Raw genomic sequence first — 20,680 nt, 5'->3', positions numbered from 1 at the left:
TTTTTTTTTTTTTTTTTTTTTTTTTTTTTTTGCGAACATTGATAGAATATTGGCTTCACCTTTGTTAGAGAAACTCTTGCTCACTTATAAATTTAATTTAACTGCAACCCGATTCTCTCTGTTTTTATTTTTTAAAACAAATAAAACCGTATTGGCGTGATATTCGTAGAAAAAAAAAATTGGTTTCAAGAGTTATTCAACGTTTACGTTTCTCTCCCTCCGTAAATTGTTGCACAATATAAAACAAAAAAGTAGTAGTTGAAGTTTAAGGAGTTAAAACACGAAAGTTATATCTATAAGTTTCGTCTTCTTACATTATTGATATTTACGAGAAATATTTCCCAAGTGAAATTACATCTCCCTTACTCATTTAGGAGACAAACATTTTTTTTATTAAAAACACAAATGCAATAAAGAGATTTTAGATTTTTCCAATATAAAACTTATTTTTTAAAATATAAAATATCTATTTGCTAAAAAATATTTTATTTGCTTCACCATGTCATGCAAACGTATCTCATATCTCTGTGAAAGTACTCTTTCGCTTTTATATGAACGGAGTGTCGTTCTGCTACTAAACAAATTAATATTGGATGGATATATTATCAGCGATAATATGTTATCAGTCGGCTTTAATGATATCGTGAAAAACATTTAATTTTTACTCTAATTAACATTCCATTGAAAATTATGATATTAATGAATTTTCAATCGTAAATTAAATAACGAGAACAAAGAGTATGGAATGTAGAATTTTCGATGAAATTCTCCTTTATATTCCAAAGAATATTTAAAAAAAATGATAACATATAACGAAAGATAAGTTTTTATTTCTGGGAAATATCCACAATCTTGATAATCGCGAGATAAGAGTACTCGCATGAATCAAAGCATGACTGGAATCCTTCCATTCTTGACACTTTCATCTGCCGTATCAGACCTGCAGTATTACACGAAAAAAGAACGATAAGCGATCTCTCGGCGAGGAACGTTGCTGAGTTCGACGAACGTCGACCGCACTAATTGGCGTAATTAATTGCAAACTTGATCGCGATGAAAGTAAGTGCTTACGTAAAAGCGAATTGTCGAGATGCGCCTTTGTGACTGACGACGAGCGAGAGTTCGCAAAAGACGATAAAGATCGATTACCTCACGCGAAATAGCGACAGTGAAATAATATTTAACGCTCTTAAATGAGGCGAGACCTGTGTGCAGTTTTCACCGGATTTTTGTTTTATATATTAGCCCGAATAAAATTTGGAATCGGGCAGCTACGTTTAGCGCTAAACGTGACGCTAAATTTAGGGAGCGATGGCGGCTAAGTTTGGATCTGATTAACGTATATTTGCGGTATACAATTATCTCTCCTCTCGTATCGCAGCGATAGTAATTTAGCGTTAGAATTTTTACGTTTAATAAAATATTGCGAGAGAGAATCTAAAGCGGCGTGGACGAAGCGAGTTGTTCTTATTTTTAATCGCACTTCACATTTCTTAGCATGCGTCATCCGCGGGATAAATTTGCTCGACATGGTATCGATTTCTAATAGACGTCTGAAGCTCGTTTATTAGACATAGGCTCTTTATAGCTTGATTTGCGTAGTATGGCACCTACAAAGAGTGACATTTTATCGATCTTCGAAACGAAAACGTATTCCTATCTACCTACCGATTTCATCTATTTATTATGAGCTTTTATTCTATCATAGAATTTTTTATCGCGACACTTAAATCCGCTTCATTGTCATACGTTTAAGGGTGAATCAGAATACTACTTTCTTAAATAATCTCACTATGTTCTTACTTATTAAAATTTATTGTACGACAGATATCTTCAATATCGGCGGTTACAATCTCTAGATGGAGCCTACGAACGGAGACCATTGTAATTCGCGCACAAATCAACCATTGTTGAAAGTTATCGATGCTACTCGTTGGTACCAAAATTCCCTGTAGAGTATTGATTTAGAACTTTATTGAAATAATGATTTAAGACAATTAATTTAAGATATTAATTTAAATCAACTTTATCGCTATGTTTAATATAACCGAGAGAAATAACGATTTTGAACATCTCAATTAATTTTTATTTTTTACAAATGCATAATTAGCAATGTAAAAAAAAAGAGGTGTTAAAGTCAAAATTTAAAGATTAAAATAGCTTATTCGAGTGTAAATAAATAACGCTCATCTGTATAATGTAAGAATAATAAATTATTGCGAAATTGCCGCAATCTAAAATTATGTAATAATGAATATACAATGGAATTTCCCGATATTTTCAGAAAGTACGAAGAGTTAGAGAAACGGACAAAATTGTTCGTTTTGTGAAAATGTTTATTTCATAGGATTACAACAAAAAGTCAGTTAGGACAATATACGAAGTATTAAGCGCGTTTATCTATTGTCTATAAACAGCGAGTTTCTATTTCGGAGTATAAAGTAATATCTCGTTACGCTTTTGTACTCCATACCGCGCGCCTTTCTGTCTACTCTGCGAGTCTCTAAAGTTTATTCCTTTAAAGAATCGCAATGGAGCAGACGTTGACGAAACTTTACGAGCGCAATGCGAATTAGCAAAGTATATTCGGTCAAAGTGCTTTTCGTCAAAATCAAACTCGAAGATCTAGTCGCAAAAATTCAAAATAGGAAACGTATAATTGACAAGAAGATATCCGCAAAGACAGAATGTCAACAATGAAAATGCTTAACGAGTTCATACCTGGCTGGTATGTGATTTTTAACACTTTTGCGATCCGTGCGTTTATTACATTATCGCATCATCTGACTATCGGCTGAAACAAATTCATTGTAAGTCCGATTACGATGCGAACTGAACCACGTATTTTTTTACCGTAAAAACACTTGCGACATAAAAGCACCTATTAAAGTATTTCTTTTCAATTTTTATCTACTGACAACTACGTGCAATGTAATAATTGTATGTATTTGCCGTAATAAGACTGATATTTTTAGGGCCACGGCACAGCAAAAAATTTACACAGTAAATTAAACGTGAGTAGTAAGGAAATCAACGTGTTTGATTTGTTATTGCTTATGCTATTGTCTTACGGTATCTACTGTCATTGGCCAATTTGCTTACCGCTTGTATTTTACTGCTCAAGTTTTTTTTGTGCCATGGCTATTATGTGATGGCATTGTGCCGTCGGCGGACCGCAAAGGATTGATCTACAATGAAGCATGATATCAACGAGGAGCTTTACTGTTATGACTCGCTCTGAAGACTGAAAGCTCACGAATACCTAAATCAACTTCGTGGCACTCAGATTGTACAGTTTGAATTTCTACCTCGCGTCTAAAGTCTCTTCAACCGTGCAATCAGGGTTTGTTCGGGGCACTTCTCGGCCTCTTCGGAGTGGCATACTTGACACACAAGAATCCGAAAATGATCAGCACAGCGACGATAGTCACTCCGATGCCCAGCCAAAATTCCCCTCGCACGTTTAGCTTATCGAGGGCGATCTCACGAAGAGCCAACGCACCGTCGGGTGGCTCGCACGCCGCCTGGATGATGATGTCCTGCCGTTGGATCTGCTTGGGCTTGCAATTGGCCAGCTTTCCCACGCTTTCGCTCTTGTGTAGACGCGGCAACAGCAGCGACATGGACCACTGCATTGGGCTGATCTGCTGATACCACGATGGCAGGTTGTCCAGGTGCAGAGTCACCCCGCCGGCCAGGGCCATCTCGCCCAACACTATTCCGGCAAACAACGCCGCCAGATAGGTCCACTTGCACACGTGCGCGAAGAACGTGCAGATGAGATGCTGCATTATCAGATACAGTAAACCGACGGCGAGGTAATTCCACATTGACATTAGGTTCTCGTCCGGCACTAGATGCAATCCCGACATCGCAAATGCCGGCGCTAGATATATCAGGTAGACCACACACCAGGACGGCACGCTGCAGATGAGCTGGAAGTAATGCATTTTCTTTGTATGCCTTTCGCTACGATAAAGTATTGTACTTTAGAGATTTTAATGAATCTATAGGCCTACCTCCGCGAGAATGTACATGAATCGACCGTAGAGCCCGTCTCTGATGTCCCTCTCCACATTCGGTCTGCTATCGGCCACGTCGCACATCGCCAGGAGGCACAGCGGCCAAAAAAAGATACCCAAACTAGCGTAATGATAGCCTATCCTGTCTCGCAAATATAGATTTGACTCGCTGGCGATATCCCAGAATATTGCACCGAGTAAAACACTGAGCGACGCGGAAATGACGATCTTCCGCAGCAGTCTTGTTAACGTCCACGGTTGACTGTAGATGAGCGTTCGTAACAATAGCGCGTACAGTTGTACAAATATATTGGGTCCGGGCATCGAAGGCGGAAGTGCGCCAGGTGGACCAGGATCGCTGATAGGAGGTAGCCTCGTTCTAGCTAGCTCCGCCAGATGATCTATCCTCTGCGAGGACTCCAGCATCGCTTCCGCCGACAGATCGTCCAGCGTTACCAAATCAACTAGAAAAGAGGGAGAATACTTATCCGTATTGTATGTCGTGAGAAAATTCGAAATTTGTAAGAAACATATTATTTTTGGAAATAATTTTGCCAAAAAAAAAAACTATTAGCTGCGCTTTCGTGGGATCTTAGAATTTAAGTAAGACAATTTCGCCACGTACGATAGTAATCGGACGGATTCTTGAACGGCGGGCAGGGAAACTCGGCGAGGGCGAAATATGGCAGCATGTCTCTTCTAGGTCCGGAGTACATGACTCGTCCACCGGATGTGAGCGCGACTCTCGATACCATCGTCAAGATCTCGTAAGTGGGTGGGTGTAGGGTCAAAACAACGAGACGTTGACCGCGGCTGGCCCACTGTCTCAGGTACTCGACCAGGAAGAAGGCATCGAAGATATCCAGACCGTGCGTGGGTTTGTCTAGAGCGAGGATGTGCGAGTCCTGAAGCAACCGGCAAGCGAGGGCTAGCCGTCGAGCCTCGGAGGTCGTCAAGGTGTTCACCAGGCAGTGCTTGGTCGCCTCCAAGCCGAGCTCCTGCAGAATAGCCTCAGCCTCGAGCGTGGTGGTATTACGGCCACCTCTCAGTAACATGTAAAAGCTGAGAGTCTGCTGAGCAGTCAGTCCGGGGCTAAGACCATTCTCCGTGGGTAGATAGGCGACGCGAGATCTATTTTGGTTGCAATATTAATAATAATTCAATCGATCGTTCCGGGAAAGGTATTTATTATAAAAATGCTTCAGATATCCGAGAAGAAATTGTTAAAAATAAATCTATTTGACTATATTCGGAGATCCGGATCCCCCCAGATAACTCGGATATTAGCATAAAGAGAAAAAATGGAACTTAAGTAAAATTGAACGATAATTTTTTATGCATGCAATATCTTTTAAAATGTATGACGTAACTAAAGATTGTTCGAGTAGTACGAAGAAAAGTTACCATCCACGGAGATTAAACATGAAGCAATAATTAAGTCGGCAATTGAAGCGATAATTGAATAATGAGTAGCGCTCGTTATTCACCTTATTATTCGACTCTATTTGTAAATTTGTATGTTAATGCATTCGCTGGTTACAGTCTGTTTCGCTAATATCGGTTACCGTTAGCCGTAGTTAATTAAATGTTTCTTTTCTGTTTGGATCATAGCCGGTGCTATGATCTAGAAAGCAACAAAAAGTCAGTCAACTAAGTTGAAGCTGACTCACGTTAAACCAACCATGGATCTCTCATTTAACTCTATAATCCTTACATCTATGACTATGTCCACTAATGTGGACATTAATTTTAATATTTTGGTTCGACTTACTCTCTATCTCTTTCTAATTTTTAGAACCAGATGAATAGTAAATTAAAGTTAATCTATATTAGTCGAGCATTGATTGTTTTCATTTTTTATATAAGCTTATTATACGCTAATTTCTAGCGTAACTGAATATCGATACACAAATAATAACCGCAACATTATTTTAATCGAGAGATTTAATTTGCGTATTTATTCTAAAAATAGAAAATTATTCTTATTCTAAATTTTACGCGGTGCAGATAACAAAGCAAACGTTCCTTTCGCAAAATAGTATTACCAATCACGTGATACATTTAATGATTCATTGCCACGTTACAAGAAAGCGTACACGGTACTACACGTGCTACAAGGAGATTAGAAAGTACCTTAGGCTGCGTGCCGATACAGATCTTCCATTGAGCAAAATATCGCCCCTTTTTACACGCCTCCTACCCGCAATCGTCTCGACGATCTGCGTGCCTTCCTTCTCGGTGGTCGCCATAATAGCCAGTACCTCGGCGGCGCCGGCCTCGAGGGTGATACCACGAAGAAGCGGCAATCCATCCGAACCTGAAGCCTCCACACCTCGCAGCTGTAGGTGAGGATGCTGCAGACATGGCATGGGTCTCAATGGCAGCGCGTAACCTTCCGGTCCGAGGATACCGTGTCCTGTAGAAGAATAAATGTACGTCGGTCATAATACTTCGGATTTGTTAAAATCCCATAATTTAAATCATTTCGAAGGCATCGGCAGAATCGGCAGTTTTCTCAACGAACTGGGTCCGTTCGTGAAACTTTCGATTTGAGATCAATTCGCACGACTGATAGATAAGAAAAACTGCAAGTGCGTAATTTTGCAGGATTTATGATTATTAAAGATAGTCTGGAAATAAAGAGACCAAGGCTTTACGAAATCACGCTAATAAATACAAAGGAACATTCGAGCCCACGCAAGATCTTTTTCGCAAGAAAAATAGAAAAGATGATTCTGAGAGAAAGATCTTGCGTGTGCTTGAATGCTCCTTTTTATTGATTGCTGTTAAAGACAGTCATTTATTTTCGTTCATTGTTTTTTTCTTTTACCGTGCGCTATGTAACCGGGATCGATCGGCGCGATGCTGTGCCGCCGATTGGTCCTGACGGCACTCTGCAAGAGATTAGCCTCGCTGGCGCTCCTCAACCTCGGATGATCCCTCGCGACAGTTAATTGCGAGTGCGCTGGTTCCCTCGGGACGGCGTGAACATGCCTGAAATCCGGATCGCTTCTTGCTGAACGCATGACCGAGGTTGCATGCGCCGGAGCACCTGCACGTCGAAGTAGAATTTGTAATCCTGATAACGTCCAATTTTATCCAGCAACCCAAATTAAATGGCGAATTGTAAAATAATATACAGAACAGTTCTTTTTTTAGAATAGTTTAATAACTTATTTAAAATGATATCTAAAAATGTAGTCTTTTTCAATGAAAAATTGATTCACAGAAAGAACGATTTTACTGTAGTATCTATAAAAATGTAGCTAGATATATAGATCTGAAAATAATTTTGTTCGGCTGCCAAAATAATTCTGTAGAACGGTCAAACTGATCGCTAGAATATCACGACTTTTTGCCCAACATTACTCATTACATTTTAATCTTCTATGATTATTTGAGAAAATTGTCTGGTCGCATCAATTAGAATTCTCGTTAAAAATAAGCAAATCAGAATTTTCTGGTTAAATCCACTAAAGTTACGATAACCAGAATTCTGATTGATGTAATGAAAACGTTCTATAATAAACGTTCGTCCATTTTCAGTCAGACGGTCTATCTATCTAAATTCTTAGATATTTCAGCAAAATCGTTCTTTCCATGTTGAAGAATGCAATAGAATAGTAATGAATTTAAAAAATGCAGTCGACATCGAGTTTAAATATCACCGCTCATACCTGCGTGCGACACACGTCGTCCTTCCTCGCTGGAGTCGTAGCCGCTGGAGCCGTCGCGATTCCGCGAGCTGGGCGGTAAGACGCGTGGCAGACCGAACTTCAAATACGTGTAAGAGTTGTTGGCCAACGGACTCTTGGGACCATACCGCGGATGCCGCAGTATGCTCTGCACCGTGGAGTCGCGCAACTGAAAGTTCCCGTACGGAAGGGGCGACTTCTCGGCGGAGCCGAGCGCGGAGTCCGTGAAGTCGGAGTTCAGGTTTTGCCTGCGGAATCGCGGAAATGCGTACAGCCTCGCACTCGTCGACATTCCCGTGTTTAATATCTATTCTTTGTATACGAGGTGTTTTTAGATAATTAGATGAGAGAAAAAGAGAGAGTTAATTACATGAATTAAAATGCATTTTTAGATGATGTGTGTAAGTGCGCTGTTCATTCTTCCTGAACCTCTATCCGCGAATTGTTATTAAAAAAAAAGAAGAAAAAAAAGAAAAAAACTAGAGAAACGACAGTGCGGTTTGTAAAAAAGTATCGATATTTCCCGTTAATCATTATGTTCCGCAGTCACGCATGCTTGATAATACTCACTGACATTTCATATTTTTAACGATAATAATGATACCGTTGATGTAATACACGAAAGTACATAGTATATATTGTAAATCAACAAGCCCGATCGGCAATTCCTTTCACATGGGGAACGGCAAAAAAGATGACACAGCGATGGACAGCATTCGCTTTGGCGTTCCGCCGCTCCGGTGGAAACTTGAATTGGACGACGTACGGTGCGTATATACGCGGATTATACGCTTGCACTTTAACTACAAGTGGTCACCTGTAAATCGACCATGCATGGAGATCCTCGCTGGCCGGCGGCTCCAACCCCCTGGTGTCCAAAGCTCCCGGCACCGAGTACCTCCTCTCCAGCTCCCAGGCCTCCGAGCCCATATTTTCCGGTGGCTGCACAGAGATTGCGGATGCGACCGGTTAAATTTCTGCGAATTATTCCACACAAGAGATAAATACGTAATATCTCTCTTTTACTCTTTTACTTTAATTACCGCGCTTTAACGCCGCCGAGGGGGAAAGTAAAGACACGCTCTCTCTATCAGTTGCAATTTCGAATTCGATCAGATTGTATATCGATCAACCGAAGCAATTATGTTGCAATTTTCAAATAAGAAGATAGATCTTTTTTATTTCGAGCAGAATCGATAAAATTTCGATATGCACGAGATAGTGTATTACTAGAGAGATAGTTCTGTTACATGGATATCTCCTTAACTGTAATACTCTTTTTCGAAGGATCGCATAAAACATGCGGCAGACGTCTGTGTTTGACGAGCGAAATAAATTACATTGCAAATTTTTCGAAGGAACTTAAGCGAAACGTTTTTCCCTCGCATGGAAGACCTCTGACGCTTGGTATGAATTTATCGCTACTGCCGCCCTACAAGGACGTCCGCACGAGATCGGATTTATTGCGCAACATGTCGGGAGGTTGTTATTAAAGCCTCCTTGCGTACAGAATTTCTTCTGCGTGTATCCCACCGTGTATCTGCTCCGCTCGTTCTGGAAAGAGTCCTGTAAGATCGAGTAACGTGCTCACGGCTGATTTGACTCGCAAGCAAGCACCGAGTAATTTCAAAGGCGTGCCGGGATTATACGGGATACCGGCGGTTCTCAACAGTGTATTCCGTGGCCGGATACAGCCGCATCCATCATCGCGATTTCATGACGAATTTATGCTCATATCGTTTAAGCGATGAGAAAATCAAGAAGCAAAAGAGAAGCTATTTATCATCGAATACAGCTATATTAGATGAAAAAGGCCCTGATATGGAATTGCAACAAATAAAGGGTTATGATTTAATCAAGGATAATAATAAATAATTCGATTTTACTTCTTTACACGGAAGAACAGTTTGCTGAAGTCTATCTAAAAATAGCTAGATGCAGACCTGAAATAATTTCGTTAAATCATCGAAATAATTATGCAAGAAACTCAGCGCTTTTTGCGCAGCGTCGCTTATTACACGCTCGAAAGTCCTGCGTAATTATTTTGTCCAGCAAAATTATTTTCAGAGTGTCTGGCTACATTTTTTAATACGTCAGCAAAATCGTTCTTTCCAACATACAGTGCGTTTCGAAATATACTATCAAGACCGAAAGTCTATAATGCATAGCAAGTACTCTCTAAATTCTTTGAAGTGAATCTCTCTCTCTCTCTCTCTCTCTCTCTCTCTCTCTCTCTAAAAATGTGAAATTTTACTGAGCGAAAATTCTTTTAAGAAAATATCTCTTCAAAAGAGTTTTCACACTTTTGGAGTAAGGTTCACTTCAAAGAATTTAAAGAGAATATTATAAATATTCAATATACTGTCAGTTGCTCTTAACACATTTTGGAATATACCAATCGCTATTCAAGAATGTCCGAATGATCATCCATTTCCTTTGTGTTAAATTAAACAAGCGACAACTTCGCGTGCGACGAATTTCCTTCTATGGAATTTAACTCCGACTGTCTCGATAAATCGCACGCGCAGTGTTCTACTGACTCTTCGGATTCTTCTCCCGACAGAAAACTGCAGGTATCCCGTAGTTCCCGCCGGCGAACAAAGGGGGATGGCCTCGTCGAATTTTATCGCGATGCAGCAAATTGTTCTTTGCCCATGCTTGATCGTCCATAAAGAACGGAACGTGCAGACTGCGGAGAATGTATCTCCCTGCTGGTACACACCGTATAGTCACGGTGCATACTTGTCTGCCAGTATTGTTAAGCATCTATAAATATCTACTGGATCTTTCGCATTTCTTTCTGTATATCATAATTTTTCTACCTTTCTACATCTTGATCGTTAAATCACTAACCAAGCAAATTCACGAATTACGTCTCTATAGAAATAGCTTGTTAAATATTACGTCGCGATTCGAGATTGGATCGTCATTATTAGAATGTCAGTTTTAAGACTGTTACTCGCTTTTTGCGTACACCAACACCAATTCGAGCTTCACATAGAAGGCTGATGGATTGCGGCAAAAACCGCGATAGAGATAGTAATAGGTATGTATGCCGGAAATTACCGCCGGTGGCAAATATCGTGGCGTGTAACAGTACGTTTAATGTCGCAATTATGAAAAGTGGCGCCGCAAAATGTCAGCTAGTTACAGGCTCCAAATAGCCGGGAAATCGATAACTGACTGGTTTCCGTATTTCGCCTTCTTCTTATAAACAGGTATTCTGGATCGGTTGCTTTTACAAACCGCGGAGAGATCTAAATATTCGCTCATTTTCTTGCATAATATCTCACACGTACGTAGGCGATAATAATTTGTTAAGTGTTATTACATCATGAACTTTCTCTGTGTACAAGGTCTCCTGCATCCTTAATTTGTCAGAATTGTACAACGTGGACTTCTTAAGATATCAGGAGTAATGATAATCAAATCCATTGAATTAAATAATGTTCTTGTTATTTTTAACTTCCATGTATGTCGAAATATAAATCACATTTCTGTAATTAATTTCGCTATTCTGTAGTTAAATAAAGAATGTCTACATTAACGTACATTAACAATTAGTAAATATAATGATAAACTATAGAATGAGATTTAATAAATTTTTTTTTTTGTTAAATTATTTAACTCTATATTAAGTAGAAAGAGTGGTAAGTCTATAGAAATGATTAAAAATAACTCAAATTGGATATAATCTGATATTACAAATTTAACAGTGTAGAGATCTTTTTTTTTTTGTGATTCGATTAGCTTTCAATTTTTCACGAAACGTGCTCAAATAGACTCAAGTTCACGTTTTAAAAATCCTATTTCTAAATAATTACTGTATGTCATTTTATTCTATCTTTTATTCCAATGGATATTTCGTTATTTTATTATGGCTCGAGTATTTATAGTTGATTCTTATATTTAAACCCATTTTAAAAACAGTCTTAAGATGTCATGCTAATCACAGAGCTGTATTTTAAGGCATTATTTAAGACAGTCTTAAAATAAGGACAAACTATGAATATACTAGTCTATATATATTTTATCTTTCTACTTCGCTCTTTTTTATATCTTTCATCGTATTACTTTCTATTTTTTGCCTCACATTATTTTTTTCATATTCGCATTTATAGAACGTGTCCGTTTCTTGCATGAGATATAATTGCGCATTTTAAATTTTTCGCAAAAGTTTAATCGCAAAAGTTAATTATCATTTGTTATCACGGTCTAATTATATATGTTGCTTTCCGCATTCCGCGTTGCGGCCCGTCGTGTTTTACCGAATAGCTGTCAGGGACTCATCACCGTTATCAGAAGATATGCTCGTGCCAGGAGTTTTATAGCACCAGGAAGGCGCTCGCACGGAGGATGAATATCATCGTTTACGTGGGGACACATGTACACGTATGCCTCGAAGGAAGCGAACGCAGCATCCCATTTAACGGTGGTGTTCGCGACCTAAAAAGGCGCACGTAGCACCTGTTTCATTGCCATTGACGTACGGCAGCTTTTAATGGCTTTTCGCGAACACGTCGTACACTTCGACGCTTCAAAATCCATTCCATACCGGGTGTTCGAACAATGCCCATACGCTTTAAGAGACCGTAAGCCGTAGGCCGTAAGAAATTTATCAATCACAGTTTATTTTTCTCATATTCAACTGTGATTAGTCAATTTCTTAAGGCTTACGGCCTCTTAAAGCAAGATTGTGGACAAGGTGACGCTCTTCCGAAAAATATTCGGGATAAAATTCACGTTTGCTACAGAATATAATAAAAAATTTCGACATTACGATCTCTGATTATATTATATATAAAATCGTAGAGACTAGATTAGTACCAGGTAGCAAGCTGTAGTTATTTTGACGTCAATAGTTAGTCACTTTAATGATTTATTAGTTAATCTTTGAATTATTGACATCATGTTATTTATTTAAGATGTAATAATGATGTTATCTTTATGACCAATTATAACGATGGCATTTATTTATCTATTCTACGATATATTTATAACATTATATTTATTGACGTCAAACGAATGATCAGAATGACCAGTCGATGACTAATAACGTTATTAGTGATCAACTAATAACAACGTCAATATTCATTTGTGCCGTCAATAACACGAAAATAATAACATATTTTCGACGTCGATTTACGTTATACGGCTGTGATAAATTCACGTCATTTAGTTTGAATGTCACTTTCATCATAGGAAGAATTAATTAATGATATCAAATAGACGACCCGTTATTACTTTCCAATAAACATATAAAAAAAAAATCAACAAAAAATCAATATTTTTAACGTCAATAAACAGTCAAATTTTGTAACAAAAAATTATCATTTTGACTTTCATGATGTCAAAATAAAGTCATATCGACTTTCTCTTTACTTGGTATGTTCTTTGGATATTTGCATACTTGCGACGTTGCATAGTGCACGTTTTAAAATTGTGGAGAAGCGCGCCACGCGATAGAAAGTACTTTTACAACCTACAGTATAACGAGAATGTAAGACTACTTCCCAAGTAAAAAAAAAAAAAACAATGTCGTTAATCTTAGATGCCATGAATACTAACGACCTTCATTATTCTTTCATCGAAGAGCAAGTCCCATCGTGTTCTGAGCATCGCCCTAATAAATTTCAGGGCAAACGTGTACCCGAAGACACCTTACATACGCGATATGTTCTGGACTGTCAAAGGACGATTAAATGAATCAGAGGCAACTCTTCCTCCGTCTGTGAGAGAGGCTCGACCTTGCTCTCGATGGTAATGTAAATCGAACAACGTCCCGCAGGTCAATTATTTCAAACTGCTTGCGAAACGCACGGTAAGAAACGCATAAACCATCTGCTTCATTGCTTCGGTGCAACAACAGGTTTTAATTTGTCTTCACGTGTCAGTTTGCGGTATGCGAGTGTTCACATTTCCGAGTTCCACGCGAGTGTGAAAACGTATCGGGTGTTCAGCGAATACACATCAAGTACATCTGTTGGACTGTCGCATTGTGTAATTCTACAAAACTGTTGACATATAGATTGTCCACAAATCAGTACTTAATAGTGACAATGTTTTTGCGTAAAATTAGATTTTAACCCTCAACTACAGCTATAAAAAAACTATACGCGGACAGAATTGTCTCTTAAAATTTATCCCGAAAATATGACAGTTGTCGTGCAATACAATATTTTAAATATTCTTATCGTGCACTTCAGTAAAATTAATCAAACGTATTATGTATTTTATTGTAGTTTTATTAATAAATGAGAGAAATTTACATAAAATCCTTCCCCGGACGACATCATATTTTTCAGATAAACTCTAAGAAAAAATTTTCTCCGTGTGTACATCTAAGTTTTCAAAAAATTGGGAAAAGATAGAGTAAGTTAAACAGTAAGTTATAAACCGAGATTAAAGTTATCACACATTGGTGGAGCAGGGTCTTATGCAAATTTTGCTGAGTTCTTTAAAGAGAGAGAGGGAAAGACATTAAACATCCACCGTCACAATCGAGTACACTATATCCTGCTTGTAGAATATTCTCATGTACAATAATCTTGTAACAGGTGCGATTTGTTGGCACTTACGAAGATTTAATATCACATCATCGCAGATGTTACGTTTACGTCGTCCGAGTGGAATGCGTAGAATTACATAATCCGTTTTAGCGCGAGTGGCTTAGAATCACGCCTTGGATGATACACGATGATGCACATTTCTTAGTTACCACAAATGCAGACGGGACGACATTTTTTTTCCCCCTCGTCCCGGAATCTCCCGTTAGAAGTGACTCATCAGCGAGTCCCTTGAAATTGAGCTGGCTCAGGTACAAGAATGTTCATGCCGCGTGAGAACTGGCAAGATTGAAATCACACACTATATCTTATCGAAAAAAAAAAAGAAAAGAATGCTCGCGCAGAGCACAAACTGCCAGCACGTCGTTTGACGGAAGTTACGATCTTCCTCGCGGAGAACGGAAATAACACACGCAGAAGTATTTTGTGAAAGATAGAAAGAATGCTTGCTAATGTTAATTTTAGCGATGAATTTTAGGACAGAGTTTTCACCATTTTCCCTTTATGAGAAGCGCGAATAAGTAGCAGAACGTTCTGTTCACTCAAAAGCGGATGTGAAGCGCGCGTAGTTTTACTGCTAGATATAAATGTTGGATGATCAAGCATCAGAATGTTGTGTCATACGATGCCGTATGTACGTTAGATTAATTCGTACAAAAATAGCTGTTATATCTTCCGCGATGCCGTCAGAACGAGAACTACGATGTAACACGTGTTCATCGGTGAAGTCATCAGCGGATCAACGGATCAACGGATCGTCGCTATGAAACTCCTTACGCTTGCAAACAGCTGACATTTTTCACTGACAAGGAATAACGGTATAGCATTATACGAGATCCAATAAGCAACATTCTTTTCCTCGACGAACGGCCGAACATTTTTGTATTTTTAATTTCCTTAAGAACTCGTCCAAATCGACGTCTAAACCGCTGAATATATTCAAAGTATTTATATTCATTGAAATACAAAATGAAACTTAAGAATTCAAAAAATGGAACATTTTTTAAATCTCTCAATATACAACAAATTAAATAACTTCATATAGTGAGATATATAACTAGAGTATATGAAGGAAATAAAGGGATGAGAAAATTGTCATTCTAACGAAGAATTTACGAGTTGGAGCCGACGGAAGATTGATTTCTGGATGTGGCACAACCTCTCAGTCGCAGTCACGGGTGTAAGTTCACCTGGGTCTCCGTGTCACAGCTACAACGGTCGACCGATGAGACGGTTCCCGCATGAACAGTATTTAATGTACCCGCATATGAAAGGAGAAAGAGCCTGCAGGTTTACAAGCGCGATTGCGTCGACGTCTGCAATGACAATGGACGTAGTTCCCGCTGCACGTCGAGTAGTCCTTGCTTGGATCTCACGATCGTGCGTGGAATGATTTAACCCACACACACACGTGATTACGGATGCGAGACATCGCGGACTCGGCCAACACCTTTCATAGAGAAGCATCTTGGAAACAATAAGTCGAGGTAAAAATTTATTTATTGTAATTCATACATCCAGCATATATCTGAAAAGAAAAAAAAAAAATGTCCACGATATCCACTTTACAGTATTTATTCGAAAGATTCTCAAAAGTATAAATTAATCGCTTCCAGCCAATTGGCTCTCTTCAGTCGTAAACACTTCAAGGGCGTCACCCAATATTCGAATAATTGCGTTTGCACATCGGTGCGACCAAACTATGTGACGCGGTGATACCCCAAGTCCATTTCAATTTGCGTAATACGGCGATTTTTGCGACGACCGATAACCGCCTCTCGCAAGGCCCAGTTAACTGTTCATTTGCATATCCCGTTTCTGCAACAGTTGTATCGAGCGACGACCGTGCGTTTTCGCGGTATGATTTTACCATTAAACGCCACTCCAGTCATGTTCGTTGCCGGCTTTTTGCCGGCTTTTGCACGCGCGTGCAACTGAATCGACTAATACGTAGTATGAGAAGGAAAGTGCGGATATGAACCGCGGAACGATATATTCGTAAAGGCCGGCGAGATGATACGCTCGGGAAAAAAACGGAGCTGCTGCATGTGCCTATTGCGCGCAGCTGAGCATGTCGAAAGCAGGCGGAAAGTGACGTCTAATATCTCGCGGACGGTATATCGTGTACCTGTAGCCTATCCTCGCGCGCGATACCTGGAAAAATCGCCGGTCGCGTGATCGCTCTTACGACAAATTTATATCGCAATCCTGAATCCGCGGTCACGGCGTTTGATGCAATTCAAGGGGGTAAGTGGTTGAAAACGAGAACGTTTGCTCGGCAATGCAGATACATGCGACGCTCTCTTCACACAATCAAGTGTCTTCCTAATCCTCTGTGTTTCGTGCATTTTAGCAAAGTTCCTTAGATGGTCACAGTTCCTGCTCGATCACCACTATTTATCGAATATCTAATCTCGGATGAGAAAAGCGAGAAAATGAGCTGGAAAAAAATCGCAGAGATCTTTTGAGCTCTGCGTAGCTAAATTGATTTTAGCTTTTCGTGTTACACGCAAATGGATATCATACTTGCGATTAATCGTTAGATAAGTGAAAATTGGAAGCTACAACCGCGGAAACGTCTCCACTTATTTAGGAGTCCCTCAGCTCTCGGCGAACGGAAATAATATCTCGATTTCATGATCTCCAGAATCTACTGTGAGACTATCCCACGCACTGATTTCTATAGCCATGTTTGTACGCCAGTGAACCGTGCACGCGTGTCCGTGCGTGTGTACCTAAATAAAGTACACTGTATGGCCTGGATTGTTACAGTGTTACAGCCATAATTACCAGTACACGCAATGCTTGTTGGAAACCGCGATGGAAAGTCTACCGAAAACCGTCGACCCACATAACGCGGGGTATCTCAAACGATCCGGAGTGTGCGCTCATGGCTAATTATCTCGATTAATTAAACGTCAGCATTCCCGAGATTATAACTTTATGAAGAAGAGATCGTGTCCGTATATTTCACCTCTCACATCTGCTCCCAACGTTTCTTAATAAGAGAAGTGGGACACAAACGTTTCTTCTCAAAGGAAGAGTCATTTGACGTAATTTCAAAAATTAATTAAAAAGCTTTTTTATCATTTGAGAAGAATAAAAAAAAGTAATTTGGAGAAATGTGCAATTTATATTTATAAATCAAAATATTTCAATAAATCACTCTGTGGTATACACTGAAAGAATAGGTTGGCTGCTGCAGCAAATCAGATGATAAATATGGCGTAGCATTGTAAAATTGGCTGCAGTAACCAAAAATTCGCTGCAAGCAACCGATCTTTTTCTTCGGCGTACAGTTAATATTAACTATTTACGTATTACATTGACCGAACAGAATGTAGGTGGAAAGTATTCTCGTTGCTATATTCTACAAATATAATATGCAACGTTCAATCATAAGGAAATTAGACAGCGGCTGAATGCCGATAGTACTTTTACTACTTCATTATAAGCGATGATGGGCATTATCAGGCCATAAAGCTTCATCGAAGAATGCAGGATATAAGCGCGCGCGCGCGCGCGAGGTCAGCTGTTAGACTTTTCAATATTCCATCGAAGCAATCGCTACACCTCTCCTCTCACTTCCCTCTCCCACTTCCCCGCGGATGGAGGAGGACGAAAAGGTAGGAAGATCCAATTGAAATTGTAAATCAGTTGAATCACCGTGCGAGGAAGCGTCGAGGAGCGCTCCTATGCGCTCGTTAAAATCTCCCGGCGTGACTCCATGATTTCGCCGAGATAAGTACGGCCTTAGTGGCGCGCGCCGTTAATGAAAATCTCGGCAATACTCGTGATACGATTATGCATTCGACATATATATCCGTTCGTGTCCGATCGAAGTGAACGGATTGACGAGGATCGAAACCCTCTCACCTTTCCGCCTCGCGATCGCTCGGACCTCGGGCACGTTAATGTGGAAACGCGCGAAGGAAGTAGCGACGCAAAACGCTTTTGCTTTTTATCAAAGGAAACGAAAGGAAACACGCGCGCGCGTCTTGGGAAATCTGAATAAAGATACTCATATCTTTAGCGAAAGAAGAAGAGAGAAGGAGAGGAAAAGGAGGTACGAACAGACACCGAAGACTTTGCACTTTGTACTGAAATTAGATTGTACTGGCATAGCGGAAATTTAATGCAGCGAGTAACTATTCCGTTATTCGTATTTAATTAATTTAAAAGTTAAATATTTGAAGGGAGAATGATAGTGCATCAGAAAATTTGTGTGTTTTAACAATCAAAAGAGGTTTCAGGTTTACCAGAATCTGGGCCAAAAGGATATCCGGCGGTTCCGGTATATTTCTTTCAATTGCTCAAATAGGGTACTTGAACAAAAATACAGTCCATTATTATTACTTTTCCTTGCGAAATCCGAGAAAGAGAGCTTTTGAATAATGTCTCACTGCTCGACATAAATCGGACGCTTTCAGTGTTTGTAATTTAATCGAGTAATAATCCGTCCATTGAGGAAAGTAAAACATTATCTTCGTATGTAATACGAGTGGAAGCAGTGGTTCTGTGTGCACACATGATAGAAAACTATGCTACTGCAGTTAAAATGTGACGAAATACAATGCAATGCGCTGCGTCATTTTGTAACACAAAGTATTTTATTTCACAAAAGAATTATTTATTTCGCATGAAAATGTGGAAAAACTGCTATCTTTAGTAATAAAGTTAAATTGTTCTGTTGATAGAACTATTACCGGTGCGCATGAAATAATTAATAATTTTATTAATAATTAAGTTATAAATTTTAAATTTGTATTCCTTTTTTATTAGTTTACACTTTCGCTACTTACTATATCACGCACGCGATTCTTCATCAAAGTAAATAGATGATAATTTCATTAATAATTCTTTTAATATAAAAAGCGAGGAAATATATGCACAGTTTTATGCAATCGCATTTTCGTAGATCGCTTTTCAGTGGGTCATGTTTTCCTCAAAAAAAAAAAAAAAAAAAAAAATACAAATGAAACATTTTAACGCTATATGTGAGCTTTTAATTCACGGTTCAACGACAAGGAACCTGATTTTGCATAACAAGATAAACTCGCCGGTACGGTGAAAGCAACAAATGATTAACAACCCTGCCGTTACCACTTTTTCGAAGGCTGTCGATCCGCTCTATAGAGTTCGAAGAATTTTCTAAATAATCCTTTTCGTTTCAAAAAGCACCGTGACAATTTCCAGCATGCTGTATAATTAGACACACACACGATACTCTCATCACGTGTAAACAATTTTTCCATCTTTGATTAATTATACCGTTAATTCGAAAGTATTTCTGATTTAATAGATCTTTGAATAACAAATGAAGATATTTTTTCTTATTTTCTTCAAATGTAAAATGAAGAATTCTTTTACCTTATTAATTAAACATATTCTTGAAGCATAAAAAATTACTCAACAAACTTCTCGCTAGTTTATAGATAAGTATCACAGACAAAGTAATCTAACAGAAAAAACATAAAAAGTATTTAAATTAACTTAATTCATCAGATTGCGTTATTTTGAAAATTGTCGAAAATAATTAATATTTGCTTTCCAATCTATAATTTGAAAAATTCAAGAAGAAAAAGAAACGAAATGTTATCTCTGAGATTTTTCGCCGTAATAAAAGGATTCATCTTATGAGAAGCTGATTCAAACCCGAAAATTCAGCTTCGACGAAAGTAGAAGAAACAAATGTATTTCCATTCCGTGCAGAATTTAATCGGCAATTTAATCGTGGATGGACGAGCCTTTGCGAGGACGTTCGAAAAATCGCGGAACACGCGCGAGGACGAGTCGGCGCCCGCGGGGCGAGGACAAGAAGGGGAGACGAAGAAAGGAAGAAAAAGAGTGAAGGCGCTGCCGCGCTCTGATCTTCGTGACAATGACTCACCGGCTGTGTATTCGCGCTGGGCCTTCAACCTTGGAAGCTGGTAGAATCACGACAACGACGCTGCTGCCTTCTCTCCATTCCGGTTCGTCGTCCTCCTCCGCCGATCGCCGGCCGATCGGACTTCCCCGCACTTCGCGTGACAGAGAAGAGGGATGTACTTCCCTTGCGTGCGGAAGAGTCGTCACTCTCGGGGATGAGAAAAAAAAAAATCCTTTTCTCTCAGGTCACGCGTCGTTACCGCGACGCCACCGATCCCGTCGTCGTCGTCGTCGCCGTCGTCGCCGTCGATTCTTATCCGAGATATCTTCCTTGGCTCGCGCCGATCGAAGCGAAGCGCCAAGTATCGCGCGACTCGCCGGAGTCCTGTCCGAACGCTGGCCGCTGACGGAGGAGCCCACCGAGGCCCCCACGAGTTTCCCTCTCCGGGGCCTCACCGGTGCCCCTCCGACAACTTCGCAATGGCGTGAACGCGCCGGGTTCGCGTCACGATAGCTTGCGTCTATCTAG

General features: G+C 39.6%; 1 protein-coding gene across 1 annotated transcript; it reads right to left on the bottom strand.

Annotated features, from left to right (window-relative positions):
* Nucleotides 1-2,326: 2,326 nt before the first annotated feature.
* On the bottom strand, nucleotides 2,327-20,533 carry LOC108747530 (ATP-binding cassette sub-family G member 5). Its single transcript, XM_018485090.1, has 8 exons — nucleotides 20,174-20,533; nucleotides 8,535-8,659; nucleotides 7,700-7,965; nucleotides 6,853-7,074; nucleotides 6,156-6,438; nucleotides 4,648-5,153; nucleotides 4,020-4,486; nucleotides 2,327-3,935 (listed from the first exon to the last, which is right to left on the bottom strand). Exons 2-8 carry the CDS (start codon nucleotides 8,645-8,647, stop codon nucleotides 3,339-3,341), a joined length of 2,454 nt encoding a protein of 817 aa, XP_018340592.1. The 5' UTR covers nucleotides 8,648-8,659; nucleotides 20,174-20,533; the 3' UTR covers nucleotides 2,327-3,338.
* Between the last annotated feature and the right edge of the window lie 147 nt (nucleotides 20,534-20,680).

This window comes from Trachymyrmex septentrionalis, unplaced genomic scaffold, assembly GCF_001594115.1.
Source record: "Trachymyrmex septentrionalis isolate Tsep2-gDNA-1 unplaced genomic scaffold, Tsep1.0 scaffold2, whole genome shotgun sequence".
Classification (NCBI taxonomy): Eukaryota; Metazoa; Arthropoda; class Insecta; order Hymenoptera; family Formicidae; genus Trachymyrmex; species Trachymyrmex septentrionalis.
Note: the sequence above shows the minus strand (reverse complement) of the source record. Positions and strands in the feature narration are given on the sequence as shown.